The 18,036-nt window shown below is 41.2% G+C and overlaps 1 protein-coding gene across 4 annotated transcripts; it reads left to right on the forward strand.

Annotated features, from left to right (window-relative positions):
• Positions 1–10: 10 nt before the first annotated feature.
• scin (scinderin) lies at positions 11–16,588 on the forward strand. 4 transcript variants are annotated; one of them, XM_058618899.1, is made up of 16 exons: positions 11–131; positions 2,572–2,861; positions 7,655–7,809; positions 8,477–8,638; positions 8,766–8,915; positions 10,527–10,619; positions 11,080–11,212; positions 11,300–11,388; positions 11,496–11,711; positions 11,807–11,928; positions 12,738–12,828; positions 13,520–13,949; positions 14,186–14,307; positions 15,198–15,275; positions 15,371–15,431; positions 16,316–16,588. In XM_058618899.1, the coding sequence occupies exons 2-16, from the start codon at positions 2,669–2,671 to the stop codon at positions 16,477–16,479; spliced, it is 2,259 nt and encodes a 752-aa protein (XP_058474882.1). In that variant the 5' UTR covers positions 11–131; positions 2,572–2,668; the 3' UTR covers positions 16,480–16,588. The 4 variants fall into 4 exon arrangements, with proteins under 4 accessions (XP_058474882.1, XP_058474879.1, XP_058474880.1 ...); XM_058618897.1 differs by lacking the exon at positions 11–131 and having other exon boundaries at positions 2,341–2,861; positions 13,520–13,681; positions 13,769–13,949; XM_058618896.1 differs by lacking the exon at positions 11–131 and having other exon boundaries at positions 2,339–2,861.
• The last annotated feature ends 1,448 nt before the right edge of the window (positions 16,589–18,036 follow it).

Here is an 18,036-nt window from a genome sequence, read left to right on the forward strand (position 1 = left end):
GGAGTTTTGTGTTATTTTTCTCTACCCATTGACGTACGAGCTAGACCCATGGGTGTTTGACCAGAGCCCGACTGAACCTGATGTGTGGAGCCAGATCTGGATCACAAGAACAAGCAGGAAAATGACACTCGGTAACGTTTCATGCACTTGACGATGATTCACGACGAGTCACACGTCAAAACTACACAAGTCTTATGAAAACATCTGCCATGTCAATATACTGTTGAAACCAGAAGTTTACATACACTGTATAAAAAGACACATATGCTTTTTTTTCTCACTGTCTGACATGAAACCAGACAATCACTTTTCCTGTTGTAGGTCCGGTAGAATTACCAAAATTATTTCTGTTTGCTAAAAACCATCCAATTATGAAATCAAAATGAAAAAAAACTTAATTTGCAAGAAACTGTCGTAGTGAAGTAGGAGTGAAATCCATATGATGGCACCTGCCCTTTAATCTCTGTATTGGCGTTGTGTATTTTTATTTTTTTATAAACTGTCAGCACTGTATTTATAATCTGGTTTAACTCCCTTTGAAAAATGCCATCCAGTTCACATTCCAGCGTCCGTCTGTACTTTTTACGAGGTGTAATCTTGTTGACTATGTTGGCTTTTGTACATTACATACATAATAGAGAAATTATGTCTAGATTATGTAAATCAAATATTAACAGTAGTCAATGCTGGTTACCAAGAATATATGGTAATATAATGACCAAGAATATATGTTCTTACATATAGTAGGATATGTATTTATTTATTTTTTTTAAGGAAAGTGATATGCAAGTAACAATAACTAGTAATAATAATAATAATAACAGTTTTAGGCCTTTTTCACTTAAATGTGGTGACAATACAGCATCTATGAATGGACACCAATGAGATTGACGTGAACCACATTTACTTATTTATTTTTATTAATGAAAAATAATTCATATGTTATTGTATGAGTTTGTGTTCTTCTAATTCATGCATCTATTTGAGGACGCTGGTGTGTGTGCGCGTGTGTGTGTGTGTGTGTGTTTTGGCTGGCAGTGAGTGGACTCACTTGCTGTGTGTTTGTGCAACTGTGTGTGTGTGTGTGTACAGGGCGGAGGAAGCAGTAGCTGCAACACTGATGCCTCACACTTAAGTCAGTCAGTCAGTATTATTAATAATAACAATACTAATAATAACATTTTTAATGGGTTACAAGACCGTTAAATCGACGTCTTGATAACCTTTTACACACCCACAGTTTAAGTTTCTGTGGTTTTTTCAGGAGTGTGCATGACGTGAAGCTTGCGTGATGATGCCCTTACACTCACAACCTGACTCAATTCTGAATCATTCTCATATGACTATTATTATTAAGCTTCCTCTTTACCAGTACTGACCAAACTTCCCATAGGTTTCTGTGTTAAAAGTGAGCGCTAATGTTGAGAAATTGAAGATGGTGATTATTCAGTTAGTTTTCATCCGTTTTATTCAATCTTTTATTCTCTGTTTATTGTTTATTGGCTTTTAAAACAGAAAGTTTAAAGACCAGCGGCATAACAGACATTTCAGGGGCCAAGAAAAGAAACAACAAACTGATCACTGTTAATTGTTAAATGCAATCTGAAAACTTTTATGATCACTTTGTTCAAGGAACATTGAACTTCCGACAATTTCAACTTGTCACGTTGTTGGGAACACTCCACTGACACCGGTCACTTTATTAGGAACACTTCATTGTTAGGACACCGTACTGGGACACTTTTTTATGACCACTTCACTGACACTGGTCACTTTATTAGGAACACAACACTGACACCATTTGTTTTATTAGTAAAACCCCACTGACACTGTTCACTTAAGAACACTCCACTGATTTCCACTTTTTTCAGGAACACTGCATTGCCATGAGCACTTTTAATTAAAAGTGCAAAAAAAAAATCCTACAAGTGATGACATTGGCACCAACAGCAATCAAATGTGCTGCAAAAATGTTGACTCTGCCTGGTACGAGCGAGGAGAAGCACACCAAATAATTAATACATGTCTCCTGGTTGTCCCGAGGACACCAGTGCAGAAGTAGTGAGCAACCATGAGGGTGTGACTCTGCTGGTTGAGTATCAAAGTCAGTGGGAAACGACTTAATGAAAGAGTGAATGGTCTCAATTGCTAGTTTCGGGTCATCTGTAAATATTTCTGTAAAATATTGCTCCCATTTAGACACATCATGGATGAACCCCAATAGGAGCCTGTTTTGGAGGCGTCACTTTTGAATACTAGAAAAAATACTTATATACTGATACTTAAATAAAACTCTATTATTCACAAATATCATCATCATAAGTTACTGTATAGGTTTGTGTTAACTAAAAGAAAGTTCAAGTCATGCAGAGGATGCTGGTGTGTGTGTGTGTGTGTTTTGGCTGGCAGTGGACACACCCACTGTGTGTTTGTGCATCTGAGGGTGTGTGTGTGTATGTACAGTCTGGAGGAAGCAGAAGCTGAAACACAGCTGCCTCACATTCACTTAGTCAGTCAGTCAGACAGTCAGACAGACAGACAGAGCAGCTGTGTGTTCCCTGGCTGTTCCAGGTCTTCCCTCACTCCTCCTCCTCTGAGCTTCACATCAGCAGCCGCCGCCGCAGCAGCAGCAGCAGGAGAAGAAGAAGAAGAAGAAGAAGAAGAAAACATGGGGCTTCACCATAAAGAGTTCATCAAAGCAGGCAAGACTACTGGTCTGCAGATCTGGAGAGTGGAGAAGTTAGAGCTGGTCCCTGTGTCTGAGAGCCAACATGGGAGCTTCTACACTGGAGATGCTTATCTCATTCTCAACACCATCAAACAGACAACATGCACTCTCTACCACCTGCACTACTGGCTGGGTAAGTGGCTCCACAACCAACACCACCTTCTTCACTCACCTCAACTTATTTTCCTCATTCATTCATAATAGAAAAGTGTCCAGAAAACAGTTATAAAGGCCGTACAAATCACAATTATACTGAATTAGTTGCAAAAATCAGTGGGTAATAAATGGGTGGGGTCAATGGGTGGAAGTGTTGTTGTTTTTTCTAGAAAATCTCACATTTTAGATCATCTGAAAACCAATGAACTAATGTTCCTAAAATATTAACAAAGAAAACGGCTATATGTGGTACTAATAATGTAATATAATAAACAATGGTAGAAAAAAAAACTCACATACAACGATGCATACCCGCATTTTTGGTGAACACTTAAAAGTGAAGAACAAGCGTCTTAATTAAATAGGATTGGGTAAATAAATCACTTGGACTGTATATTGGTGAGTTACATGTTACTTTTGAATATAAATGATTGATGATATAAATGATGATGAATTAAAGTTACAGTTTGTAGCATTTCTGGGGCTATATTAGCAAAAAAAAATCTAATTTACTCTCTATACATAGGACACCTGTGTTGTATAATCGCAGTATAATAATGATTGTATGAATTTCGTAGCCTTAGAAAGAGCCATTTATAATATAATATAATCACGGGCCGCTACCGCAAAGTCCTCCACAGTCGCGACGCGCCATGTTTCTACAGGAGCCCGATGCGGACAAACATACGTTATGTCGCGCTAGGAAAGCCGAAGAGTAAATTATGTCCCGTGACAGAGGAGGAAGTTGTAGTGGAGATGATGGAGATGGAGAGAGTGCTTATTTTTAGCGTTTTTGAGGATGGAGGGTCAAATTTATTGTGTTACTGAAGAAAGAGCACCGGCACCTGAATCTACGTCACCAAAGAAAAGAAAACACAGCGCCGGAAAACGTGTTTGACGAAGACGACGGAAAAGTAACAAGAGTAAACATCGTTGTCAATGAGTGGAATCACGCAGACCTTGAGTGTTTTCTGCTGTACAGGTAATTTCACACCCTTATCGAATTGTTACTTGTAGTTTTATATCTGTAACTAGAACACAGAGCAGTGTTTGTGTTTGTATTTCATGGGTATAGTTGCTAACGCACCTGATGTGAGTTTGAATGGAAACATTGTATACTCACTCAAATATTCTACTCTAATAACTTTAATGATTTTGCTAGCATTCTGCATACTTTGTAGGTTTTTAGACCTAGTCTTGTTGTCCTGGTGGGTCTATGTTGAGCAGACCCTACCCCACTAACACATTAGCTGCTAAACTTTAGCAGGTAACAGGTAGCACCTTAGCTGCTAAGCTTTAGCAGGTAACAGGTAGCACCTTAGCTGCTAAACTTTAACAGGTAACAGGTAGCCCCTTAGCTGCTAAACTTTAGCAGGTAACAGGTAGCACCTTAGCTGCTAAACTTTAGCAGGTAACAGGTAACATGTTAGCAGAACATGAAACACAATTTGTTCAACAGTGGCTGTAGCTCAGAGTTTTTAAATATTCCTAATTGTTTCTTATAGCTGTGAGAGAGTTCACTGTCAAAGAGACATGTCTTTAAGTCAACACTGTCCAGCACCGGTGCTTCAAATGGGACTGACTCAGTTCACAAGGTTTTATATGAAATTGTTGCCTTTGCATTTCCTGATGTGTCACACACTATATCACACTTTGGACAAAGGACACAGTTTATGTTACCTTGAACAACGTGTTTTATTTTTCCGGTATCTTCCGGTAATCACAGTGTAATGTATGTTATCAGTCAGTCTATAATCTCTTACAGTCACAGTCATCACTGATGGAAATAATTTGCACTTCGGGTAACAGATATTTAATTAAAATGTTTGTAATGACAGTTTCATAATGCTGTAGAAGAAGTATATCCTGAAAGAAGAGAAGACATTAACCTTCATCCCTGAGCTACAAGCAAGGACTGTGCAGAGGACTCGACACTAGAGTGAGGACACGTCAACATCACAGACTTTGACCAGGTGGCCTCGGACGGCCTGGTTTAGTTCATCTGGAGTTCACCACACTTCTGTTTCATTCAACAATAAACCACTGCATCATGGTGCCTGTCAGACAGTTTTTCTTTTCTGTTACAGTATAGATATTTACGTGATAGCGATGTCTATTTTGGCAAGTTGCACCCTACGTAAATGAACAAACTCCTCTGAGCGAATTTGGCGAATTTCGACCATTCGCCATGAATTGAATTGTAACTTCGTCGTACGTCGACCGATCGCCTCGATACCTCATATGTGATATAAGAGACTGACCCCGAACATGTCTACGGACACAAAAAACTTACCCAACAGGAAGTCGGCCATTTTGAATTTAGCCGCCATTTGGCCACGAAACAGGAAGTGCCCTCTCACTTGGCCATACATCAAGGTGTCCAGAAATAGAACATCCAAAACAGACAATGCCCTGTAACTTTGCCATGTTTTGAGTGGGGCCCTTTCATTTCCTAGTTATTATTATTATTTGTTTAATTTTCTACGCACTCAGCTTCAGTTTCAGCACATTTCATGTGAAAACAGGCTCTGTCAAATAACACTATCAAACTTGAAGTGTGTATCCCTTTAAACTGTTGAATCACCAGGTAACTTGAACAACTGGAATTCTCCTCCGAAGTGTTTTTGTGGACACTTTTTGCAGCCGTCTGTTCTGACCTGAAGTAAATCACTTTTTGTGTGCAGTGCAGGAATGTTGCCCGGCAACACGAGATCTAAACACTGCTATCCTGAGAAACGCTGAGAGATTTGTGTGGCGCTTGTGAAGTCGTTTGACAATAGCTTAATATTTTGTTTATATTTCAAAGCTATGCACTAAAGTTTCAACAATAAACACAGGAATAATGTAACATTTTTAGTCTGCTTAACTGTGACGGGCTGAATTAAGAAACCATCATCATGTCTGAGGGAAAGTGCTCGCTGAAATTTTAGCCATTTCTACCCAGAGGTGATTTTGGGAAACTTTTAAATATAGAATTGATTAGTGTTTCGGCTACAATCGAATACTGCAGTAAACCTTTAAAAATCACGGTCGAGGTCTTTGTTTGGGTTTTCTCTTGGTCTTTGACAGACTGGACATGAATGATCACTTTAATCAACAGTTATCGCTAGGTAAACACACGATACCGCGCGCTCTACAGAGAATATTATTATGTGCAAGTCCTGTGATCAGTCAGCGTACTTCCTTCCTGCAACACTGTAACTCCCTCCCCATTACCTCTGGGAGCAGAACGTCAATACTCTTGCCTTCACTTTAAGAACCCATCAGTGTCAATCAATACCCATCTCGCATGCAAATGGACGTCTTACACACTTCCTTCCGGTCGAACGCGGCGACCAAATGCTCTTCGCGCAGCGTGTAAATGCTGAGTCCGATCTGTTGGCCAGAGTCTGACCTCACCCTGCTGTAAAATATGATATCATTTCTTATCATGACAACTGACCACAAGTTATTAGTCCCCACCACTTCAAAAAAAATTAATAAACCAGAATTAATGTAAAACAGTATTGTATTTGTATATGTATGTACTGGACAAGTAATAAGCTGAAAAAAAAACAAATATTAAAATTCAAATAAATGTGACATTGTGCAAATATCTTAAAACGACAACACTGCTGTTATAAATGTACTATATATATTTGAGTCGTGCAGTTTACATGAGACAAAATGTTTCCAGACCATTTCATTTGTCATTTTCTATCGCCAGTTTCACACTTTCACACTTAAAAAAAAAAAAAAAAAGTAAAAAATCTGCTGATCATCGTGTGGCATTTGATCTCCATCCTCTTCTGTACTTAGTGAAATGAAAGAACTCCAATATTTCAAATAAAAGCCCTGAAAAAACATGTGGAAGCTTGTGGAATGGAAATAGTCTACATTTTATATTTTGTATTATTTGTTAAACTTTGATACCTGCTGTAACTCTAATATTTTTTTTCTATGGTTTTCGCAATTCACACATTCACACCCATTCACACACTGTCAACATAGACATCAGGGTGAGCCAAGTGTTTTGCCCAGTGGTGTTATGTCAAATGCAGCAATAGATGGATCCAATTTAAATGTCCACAATTGATATGAAGTGAAATAAATACTTACTAGGTAAGCCTTTTTAAAAAAAAAAGAACATGAATCCTCCCTTTAAACACCTAACATGTCACTGAATCAGAACTGGGGATGAGTAAGTCTTCAACTCCTTGTTTTCATTCTTCCCAGTCCAGACAAACACATGTGACTGTTGAGTCCACATACAGTATTTAGAATAAATTTGGTTAAAAAACTCAAACTACCCCTTTTCCAGATGTGTGTAATGGTTGGACAGAGGCTCTGTGTGTTTCCCTGTGCTCGTGCTGCAGGTGAGAACACACCAACACACCAACTCCTCCTTGCTGTCCTCACAGTGCAAGTGAGCCAGTGTTTACACTGTGGAAAACAACACATATAGACCTATTTATTTCTGTTTAACTTTCCATTTTAGTCACACACACACGCTGTTCTTTTGGACACAGTGTTTATTTAATTTCATTCCAACCACATAAGTTTCCAACTCCTGTGATTCATCATGAAGCAGTTTTAGACGAAGGAATCAGAGAAGCAGCTGTTTCCCCGAGTGAGGAAACTTTGCCACTTGTTTTCATAGAATCAACTATTTGAGGCAAACTGTGTTTGCGATGTTGGGCAATATAACTAAAATTGACTTTACTGACGGAGCCATACATGTATATTTAAATGTATAGACCTCTGCGCGTGTGTGTGTTTTGGTCTTCAAAGGAATGGAGTGCAGTCAGGATGAGAGCACAGCGGTAGCCATCTTCGCCGTGCAGCTGGACGACTACCTGGGTGGGAGGCCGGTCCAGTACAGAGAGCTACAGGGGGTCGAGTCGACCGCTTTCACCAGCTACTTCAATGGAGGCATCACTTATAAAGTATGGATCAAACTCATTACTGCCGTTTCAACTCCACTACTCACATTTTGCCATAAACATAATTATTAGGGCCCGAGCGTGGAAGACACAAAAGGCACAAATTTGTGGGAGGAGCCTATCGTTATCCTTCAGATTATTATTATTCCGTGGCTTTGCGGTCATTTCTGACGCGGGTTAACATGCAAAAAAAAGTAACTACCGTGAAACTTTGCACGGAGGTCAGGTCTGGTGCAAAAATGCAATATCGGCATAGTTGCCGGATGTGTGTTTTGCTCAAGGGCTCTGTAGCGCCCCCTAAGGTGAAAACAGAGCCAAAATTGAGTTCCACCGAATGTCCCAAAACTTGATGGGAGGATGTTAGAGCCCAAAACGAACAATAAAGTCGACAGGAAGTCGGTCATTTTGACATCCATTTTGGCAATTTGTGTCCTACGTAAACGTACCAACATAGAAAACATGCAAATTTGTACCTGTGTCATAATCATAATCATTTAGTGTTATTGGGACACCTCTGAGTTTGATTGGATAAAAATGTAAGCAGGTTTATGTTCCATTATTGAAACCTTTGGCGAGCTGCTTGGAATGGGGGACTGGGAGCTACCTGTGACCCTCGGTCTAAATAAACCTGAGGAATGAAAGAAAAATGACAGTGTTCTCTTCCTCTCAGACAGGAGGCGTGGCCTCAGGTTTCAACCATGTGGTCACCAATGACCTTACAGCGCAGAGGCTCCTCCACATCAAAGGCCGGCGTGTGGTCAGAGCCACACAGGTCCCTCTGAGCTGGTCCAGCTTCAACTGCGGAGACTGCTTCATTGTTGACCTTGGAGATGTAAGGACACACTGTCAAACACACTGTTTATTGACTAGCTGATGTTTTTGTGTGTGTGTGTGTGTGTGTGTGTGTGTGTGTGTGTGTGTGTGATTCTGTCTCATTTCGTGTTCTTGTACATGTTTAGAAAATCTTCCAGTGGTGTGGAGCCAAGTGCAACAAGTTTGAGCGCGTGAAGGCAGCGCAGGTCGCCAGAGGAATCCGCGACAACGAGAGAAACAGCCGAGCCGAGCTGGTGGTCATCGAGGACGGAGATGAACCGGACGCGTTGATCGATGTGAGTCGTTCTACACGTTAAACGCAGACTTGTCACATGATGATGATCACACGACAACATCTGAGCTCACAAAAAATGTTTTGCACGTTTTTAGTTAACTTAAAGCCCCATTGTGTGACAATTAGTGACATCTACTGGTGAGACTGGAGGTTGCGACTACTCCTCCACTTAGCCCGTGGCCGAGTGGAAAGGGAACTTGGCTTGTAACTGGAGGGGTTACCAGTTCCCACCAGGTCAAAAGGGCTGGGGTACCCCTGAGCAAGGTACCCAACACCCATTGCTCCCTAGGTGCTACTCAGTGTGGCTGCCCACTGCTCCTAATTCTAGGATAGGTCAAATGCAGAGAAATAATTTCCCTAAGGGGATTAATAAAGTATAAGATTTAGATTTACCCGTCCATTTTCCAAGCACATCAGGGAACTACAGTGTCCTTCACATACCAGAAAAGAGGTTAATTTTTCCTCCACTCTCTCACTTTATTTGCTGTTTTTTCCTTCTTCTTCTTCTGGTTTATGTGAGTGGACCTCTGTTTTTTTTTGTTTGCATGGTTACCTTCCATTTCAAAACATGGCTGGTTTGTCCATTCAGGCTGCTGTAGGAATACTGTAGTGCAGGATGGTGGAGACCTGTGCTTATATACACTTATAGAAAAATATTAAAGGTAGTATGTTCAATTTCTGCCAAGCACCCCTCCGGAATGTCCACTTAATGTCGTTCTTAAACGTCTTCTGCTGTGGAGCAGCATCATCAGTTGTGCTCAACCAGTCATTATCCTCAGATTATGTGGTAACAGAACCTGGTGGTTTGAAGGATATACAGTATGCTACTGGTGCTACAGCAATTTTGGTGCCATCAAATCAAATGGATTTGTGTTTACTGTGTTTATCTCATATCTTATTCACACTGTTGTCTTGGGTCTTTTTTAAAGACCCAAGTTTTGGGGTTTATGCCAAAAATGGTACAGCCAATGTAAGTTAATTTGCTCTGGCTTTAACTGTAATTTTAATCATTTTGAGTTCAAAATTGTTTAATTTTTCAAAGTAAAAGTTTCCCAACTGACTGTTTTTTCACATTAGTCATCTGTGTAACTTTTCCCATTTCATCAGAAGACACCACAACTTTGGAGCAACTGGAAAGGACATCTAACCCTTAGATGCCCTTTTGTGTCTGTAGCGACAGTGTCTGTCGGTCAGGATGGTTTGACGAGAGAAGGGTTTGGTTTTGGTTGTCATAAAGACATAATGGAGGAAGATGGGTCACCATAAAACAATTTCTCCCCAAGTTTTTATGTTCATCTTTCGACTTCAAACTTCAGGCCACAGTCTCCTGGTCTCCATCTTAGCTTTTAATGCAGATTATAGAAATGACTGCAACGACTACAGCCTGCAAATTGTACACCACGCACTAACCAAAAACAGGGGATGCGATGAGTGATGCGTTGGCCTTTACAAATCTGTTTTCACCGCATGTTTTCCATTTGGAATTGTGGTCCGTACAGATGGATGTTGTAATGTTTTCCTGTGTCATTGTGGCTGCAACTGCTCAGCCTGAAGGAGGAGGAGTGTTATATGGATGGATGTCTCATCATTGGGTCATCACTCTTCATAACAGGTCCTTGGAGAAAAGCCTGAGCTGCCAGCGGGCGATGATGATGATGACGCTAAGGCCGACATGTCCAACAGGAGAATGGCTAAACTCTACATGGTACAGTGTGTACACACACACACACACACACACACACACACACAACAAAAAGAGAAGCATGTATCTTCTGTATTATCTGCACATGACTTTAATTGGCCTGGACCTGTCAAAGTCACACATAGCAACACAGTGACTTAATCACAAGCTTTCCGGGCCACACTTGAGTTACCCTTTTTCAAATTTAAACAAGTACTTCAAAGAGTTCCTTGAATCTGAGTATTTTGAAAATACAAAAATACAGTTTAGTTTATGTTGATACATTTATTAGTCGGGTATTTGGTATTTTATTTTAAAAGACATTTAGATGTATTTTTTGCCCATGCCTGGATGATGTGATGGAGGACATGAGGTCCAAGATGGAGGCAGATGATCCACTGTGGCAACCCCTAAAGGGAGAAGCTGATGAAGAAGTATAAGTAGTCCTTGAACAAGCTGATGTGTGTGTGTGTTTGTATGTCAGGTATCTGATGAAACAGGATCCATGAAAGTAACAGTTGTGAGGGAAGAAAACCCCTTCGTCCAGAGTGACCTGCTGTCAGATGAATGCTTCGTGCTGGACCACGGCAGCAACAATATGATATTCGTATGGAAAGGTAATTGGGCAATCTCAGCGTCTCCTCTCACTGTTTTTTCACTGTGTGACAGTAACGATCTTCTTCTATTTTTTTTAACTTGGACAGGGCGTAACGCCAACCCCAGTGAAAGAAAGGCGGCCATGAAAACAGCTGAGGACTTCATCAAACAGATGGGCCACCCAGCCAACACTCAGGTTCCCCCTCCCTTCTCTACTGTGTTATTCAGATCATTGTCAAAAGCAGTGTTTCATTCCTAATGTCAAATGAGTAACTATTAGTGTTGCTGCTGGTGGTCCTGCAGATCCAGGTGCTTCCAGAGGGCGGAGAGACTCCCATGTTCAAGCAGTTCTTCCAGGGCTGGAAGGACAGAGACCAGAGCGAGGGCTTTGGGAAGGTGTTTGTCACTGGGAGGATTGCCATGATCCAGCAAGTGGAGTTTGACGCCTCTAAGCTCCATGAGTCTCAGCACATGGCAGCGCAGTACAACATGGTGGATGACGGGAGCGGAGACACGCAGGTGAGAACCATGAACCACGAAGCTCTTTGGGGTACAAGCAGAAATAAGTGAACACATACATGTAATGAATAACTATGATTGTCTCAACCTCACAGATCTGGAGGGTGGAGAGCAGTGGCAGAGTCCCGGTCAGCCCAGAGAGCTACGGTCAATTCTACGGCGGGGAGTGTTACATCATCCTGTACACTTACAGGAAGGGGCAGATCATCTACACCTGGTACTGACACGGCCAGACACTTGTTTGAGTTGGTTTGCATAGACGACGGGGAGCTGTGATACGCTCTGATGCTCCACATCAGGCTTCCTGATTCATGTCAACCGTATCTCTGCTTTATTTTCATACTCGTCCAGCTGTAAGGGTTCCTTCTTTCACTGTGATTAGTGAACACATCTTTACAAGTCAGTATAGTTTTGAAGCCTTAAGGCAGCACTTTAAGCTGAAAAACAGCTGGGTATTTTACAAATCTAGCACACAGTGTGACATCAGCATCTATTCTGATAAATGTAAGTCCAGCTTTTGTTTTTGCTTCTTTGGTTCTCCCCTAAACTTTGAGAGACGTGCATCTAGTCAGATCTGAGTTCTGAGATCTGTGTTCATACCTGAACTCAGAGCCGAACACTTGTGATTGGCTTATTTCAGATGCACGTTGATACCTACAGTAACTCTAACTGCAGAGTACGAGATCCCCATTTAAAGCCCTGATTATATTACATTACATGTCATTTAGCAGACGCTTTTATCCAAAGCGACTTACAATGGAATTGAGTACAATCAGCCAGGGGTGGAGTCGAACTTGCGACCATGGTGTCTTTCGCACAGAGGGTACCGGTCCTAACCACTGAGCCACTCTAACCCCCGTTAAACCCTCAGTAAGTCACCTGCCGAGTTTGAAGCCTGTCAAGCAACCAGTTGGACAGATATACAATTAACAAACATTCAGAGATGGACTGACGTGTTTGTGAGTCAAAAAAGTAAACTTGTATGGTTTCAAATGTCAAACTTGAATGTCTCCTTGTGGCCTGTAGGCAGGGAGCCAGCTGCTCTTTGGATGAGCTGACAGCCTCAGCGTTCCTGACTGTAGAACTGGATCGTTCACTCGGGGGGAATGCAGTTCAGGTACAAGTGAAAATCAACAGAACATGCAAATACTGCCTGAAACTGTTGCTGGTGTTTTTGTTGAACAGACAGCGACCAACCACAGTGGAAACCTTACTGCAGTGCTTAAGTTCTGATAGCTGCCTCCATGATATGTTTATTATTTTAGTCACATAGAGTTTGCCTTGTGTACTTTAGGCTCAATGCCCAAGACTATGGAACAGAATCGTCCTTATAAAAGGTTGGATGTAACGTTTCATTTGGTGCCACTGCCTGGTTTGGTGTTTTTGTACTGCTAGCCACTGTTAGCAGTGTATTTGTGCACTATCCTTAGCTTTAAAGGAATACTTCCCTGATTTGCATTTAGCTTTGTATTACTAGAATAGGGGTAGTATTTTTGAAAAATTGTGCTTCCCAACCTCAGTTTCCACTGAGTTGAGAAATATCTTCATTGTTTTCTTTGTTACGTGCCCACCAGTGACACTTGGTCCTGTTAGCGTAACTGTTAGCAAGATGGCGGACACTGTTTACATTCTCGGAATGAGGTCTCGTCCCCCTACGAGGGTGTAAAAAGTGGGGAATTAGCATTGCAATATCAGTGTCACTGGTCTGAATATGATATAATGTCTCTTTGGCAGATTCTAAATGTACCTTTCTTCATTAAGACTTTTTTATTTTGTTTGTTTGTTTGTTTTTGTGTGTTTGGCTTCAGGTCAGAGTGAGCCAGGGTAAAGAACCCCCCCACTTGATGAGTCTCTTTAAAGGTAAACCTCTGATTGTATATAAAAGTGGTACATCCCGCCTCGGCAGCCCGCCCCCAACCCGACTCTTTCAAGTTCGACGGAACCTGGCCACCATCACCAGAATCGCTGAGGTGAGGTCTTCCCTGCCTCCCATTTGTCCTGGACTGCATTCAAACCAACACGGGGCATTATTTTTAACGTCCTGTTGCATGTTTCAGGTTGATGCCAGGGCGAACAACCTGAACTCGAACGACGCCTTCCTCCTGAAAATGGCAGATGGCCGGGGCTATGTGTGGCAGGGCAAAGGAGCCAGTAAAGAGGAGATGAAAGGAGCCAAGTACATCAGCAAATTGCTCACATGCAGCAGCAGCAGCTGCATCGCGGAAGCAAGTGAACCAGGTCAATGTCTGCACATAAGTGCTGATAATGTCAGGTTTTTATACTCGATAAGTTTTAGATCATCCATGTGGTCCAAAATGGTGGCCTCCAAAAAGGGTTAAAAATAATAGTTCATACAGAACTTGAAGTATTTAATCTGAACTCCCAAAAACTGGGAGCTGGGAACTGGGAAACACTGCAACTTTGCAATGCAGACATTTTAAAATGTCAATAGTTCTGTGTGTTTTGTGTTGCAGATGAATTCTGGGCTGCATTAGGGGGGAAGACAGAGTACCAAACCTCGCAGAGACTGGAGAGGGAGACCATGGCTCAGGCTCCCCGTCTGTTCGGCTGCTCCAACAAAACTGGCAGGTTCATCGTGAGTGTGAACAGTTTGACCTACTTTCCACTTTGACTCGGCTAAATGTGCATCGACAGCGATTCAACGTTGTGGGCTGAAAATCACAGTAATTTTTTTATGTAATTTGCAAACTTTTTCTATGAGCAAATGGCTGCCTAAGTAGTAGTTCATCTATTTACCACAAGATGGCAGCATCAGCATTGTGGTGCAGGAGTGCTGTTGCCTTGAATCTTCACTCTAAGTACATAACATAACATTTAAATAAAAAATTAGAATGACTTCAGGGGCCTGAACATTATTATCACCTGATAAAATATACCTCAATGTTTTTGTACAACCATTTAAAGGTCCAGTCTGCAACATGTTTGTACCACTGTATAATAGCTTTAATATATTTTTGTTTGATTTCAAAGCCTTAACAAAACTAATAATATGTACTTTAGCCTTGCTTTATGGAAGCTGGTATCTTGTGCTGCCACGTTTCTATGGCAGCCTGGAGAAACGAACCAGCCACACTGTGTGTATTGTGCGTTTTGAATCTGAAGCTTTCTTACACAAAAAAAGAAAGAAGAACACTTTAAGGAAGGGTGACTCATTCAATGTCTCTAATTCTTACATATTGGACCTTTTAAGCTGTTTTTACCCTTTAACACCTGTCTTTTTTTTGCTTATTTTGACCATAAAAGGGTAAGAGTAAGTGCTTTATCCTATTTTTCCAGAATAATGTTCAATATCTGGCAGTTATTTACAATTCACTGCATGTTAAAAAGTGTATTAACAATTTAAAAAGAAAAAAAATAAGGTTTTTAGAATAAGTACTTTTTTGGGTGATTTTTGGGTGGTATTAATGAGAAACACTTAATTTGCGCTGATTATATATTATAACGTTGTGATCGTGTTGTGTGCAGATCGAGGAGGTTCCAGGAGAATTCACACAGGACGACCTGGCTGAAGACGACGTGATGCTGCTGGACGTTTGGGATCAGGTACACGTTTCGGAGGACATGATGGACTGACGTCCCTACATTGCATGTACAGAATGATAAGTCTCACTAACACACAGAGTCTTCTCTTTTTTCAGGTGTTTGTCTGGATTGGAAAAGATGCTAATGAGGTGGAGAGGACGGAATCAGTCCGATCTGGTAAGATGTTTGGTGTCATAGTGTTGACACTTGTGCCCTCTCCGTCAACACAAGGAAAAATCTGATTTTAGCCACTTTACAATGGATTCACTACATATCAGTTAATTTCTACAACAGGGTTCCTTAATCCTGGTCCTGGGAACCACTGAATTCCCCTCGCTCCAACACACCTGATTCAAATAAACGGGTCGTTATCAGGCTGCTGCAGTGATTGCTGATTTGAGTCAGGTGTGCTGGAGCAGGTAAACAACTAGAAACTTTGAGAAACAATAGTCTACAATATCTCGACAATATGTTTCTCATATTTAATCTTGCTACAATACCAGCTTTTCTGATTAGGAATAGAAGTCTGCCTTACAAAGTTAATAATTAATCAATCCCTGCACCAAAGCCCATAGAGAAAATCTGCATTTTTTTTGTCATGTCGCACAGGAGTTGTTGATTGTTTGCTGCCTCAATTACTAAGTTCAAATGTGTTATTTTGTGACTTCAGTGTTTGAAATGATTAATTCAGATTGAACTAAGTGACACAAACTTAAGAAATGAGGCAGCAGTGGACCAGCAACTCCTGTGTCTCAGCAAGCTAAAAACACCAATTTTCTCTATGGAGTTTGGTGCAGGAAGGCGAGGATGGCTTTTCCCTTGTGTCTCAACTAGCAGCCATGTTATACCTGGCTCAAACTTACGCAGTAAAATTGGATGTCCTCCCATCCAAAAATGTATATAATGTTTACGGGAAGATGTCCCACTCTGTGGACTGACAAAAACAAAACAAGACACACTGACAGTGAATACATGAGGACAGAACGTCTCATGTGTTACATCCTCCTGCCACAGGAGGTCCCCACTAACACATGCATCTGTAATCGTGTGTCTCTCTGCAGCCAAACAGTACTTAGAGACTGATCCAAGTGGACGTGACAAGCTCATTCCTGTGGTGCTGGTGAAACAGGGCCATGAGCCTCCCACCTTCACAGGCTGGTTCCTGGCCTGGGACCCGGCTCATTGGGACTCTGTCAGCAGGAGCATGAAGTCTATGGCTCTTTAATGTGCACTCTGGAAGACTGTGTCAAATATATCGTCATTTATACCATTTATATCATTTATACCGTCAATGTGTTCAAAGAGATTAATTAAATGTATGTAAAGAAGTCAAATGAATCTCTTTAATTGAGTCCATACAACGTCAGGAAATGTTGATCAGTGTTTCTCAAAACCTGGAAATGATGGATGTTGTAGTGTTGTAGTACTCAAGATCGGTCTTGAAGGTCTCAGTCACTTTTTGAAGGTCTCATTCTTGTCTCGGAATCGACTGCATTTTTACTCGGTCTTGTCTCGGTCTCCGGAAAAACAGACAATGGATTTTATTTCTGTGGGGATATCAATATATTGCCTGTGCATTTTTGGATTAACTTGTTAAAATCATTACTGTGATTTTGCGTAAATCGTATTGCTTCGGGTACAACCAATAACATGACTCATTTATCATTAGAAATTTTTGTCACCGTAAACGGCTGTCACCCCTCCCGCCCCCTTTCAAACCAAATTCACTGTACATGCACCTGGTTTCCTCTACTGCTAATGATGAAGACAGGTCCTGCCAAAAAGGGACTGCACCCTATAACTCTTTATTGCAAGGAGCGATATTGACCAAATTCACCGTACATGCACCTGGTTGCCTCTACTGCTAATACTGAAAAGACAGAGAATGTAAGCCCTAACAATCCAGAGTTATAGGGTGCAGTCACTTTTTGGCACGTCTTGCCGAAATGTGACTGCACCCTATAACTCTTTATTGCAAGGAGCGATATTGACCAAATTCACTGTACATGCAACTGGTTGCCTCTATTGCTAATGCTGAAAAGATAGAGAATGTTAACCCTACCAATCTAGAGTTATAGGGTGCAGTCACTTTTCGGCATCCCTATGTGTTCTTGCCGAATATCTGAACAATTCTGCCCCAGAAAAGCAAAACTAACCTTATATAGATTATCTAGCATTCTTATTGCAGGCATCTCATGTTTCGACCCCCGCCTTTCTCCTGTTTCTTTAGTGTAACATACTTGAAAAACAAGCCGGGTCTGGATATACCATACTGTCCCATGATCCTTAAATTGGACAATATCACCATTTAGCATCTCATTGTGATGGTTAAAAGCCTGTTGAGATTGGGGGGCAAATCCTCAGACTCAGAAGGTATTGCAAATGGCGCTTTTCTACTGAACAGTCCCTATAACTATACACGGTTTGTTGGTTTTCCATTACTTGTAGTACCTCCTGAATGTGGGCGGAGTCATCATAGCACAGCTGCATGCAACTACCGTGACTTTGTTTTATACACGACACAAACACACAAACTAGTGACTAGTAACTTATAAAGCTGTTGTTTTCAATCATGAATCATTAGAATCTGTAATTAAAAAGATTAGTTCACAGAATCACAGATTTTAGACATGTTCTTGCTAAGATTAACGCTTGTTTTCAGGATTTTTAAGTCTTCTTTTAACTGATTTACAGTTACAGGAAGCAAGGAAGAGGAATCGACTGCCTGACCGAGCGAGGGGCCACACACCCACACGAGTAAACATGCTTTTCCTTCATTAGC

This window comes from Solea solea, chromosome 20 (assembly GCF_958295425.1).
Source record: "Solea solea chromosome 20, fSolSol10.1, whole genome shotgun sequence".
Lineage (NCBI taxonomy): Eukaryota > Metazoa > Chordata > Actinopteri > Pleuronectiformes > Soleidae > Solea > Solea solea.

Coding starts and splice junctions, on each gene's coding strand:
- scin (XM_058618896.1), top strand. CDS start 2,456: ATGTACAGTCTGGAGGAAGCAGAAGCTGAAACACAGCTGCCTCACATT. Junction 8,916..10,526: donor AACCGGACGCGTTGATCGAT/GTGAGTCGTTCT, acceptor TCTTCATAACAG/GTCCTTGGAGAAAAGCCTGA. Junction 15,276..15,370: donor TGCTGGACGTTTGGGATCAG/GTACACGTTTCG, acceptor CTCTTTTTTCAG/GTGTTTGTCTGGATTGGAAA.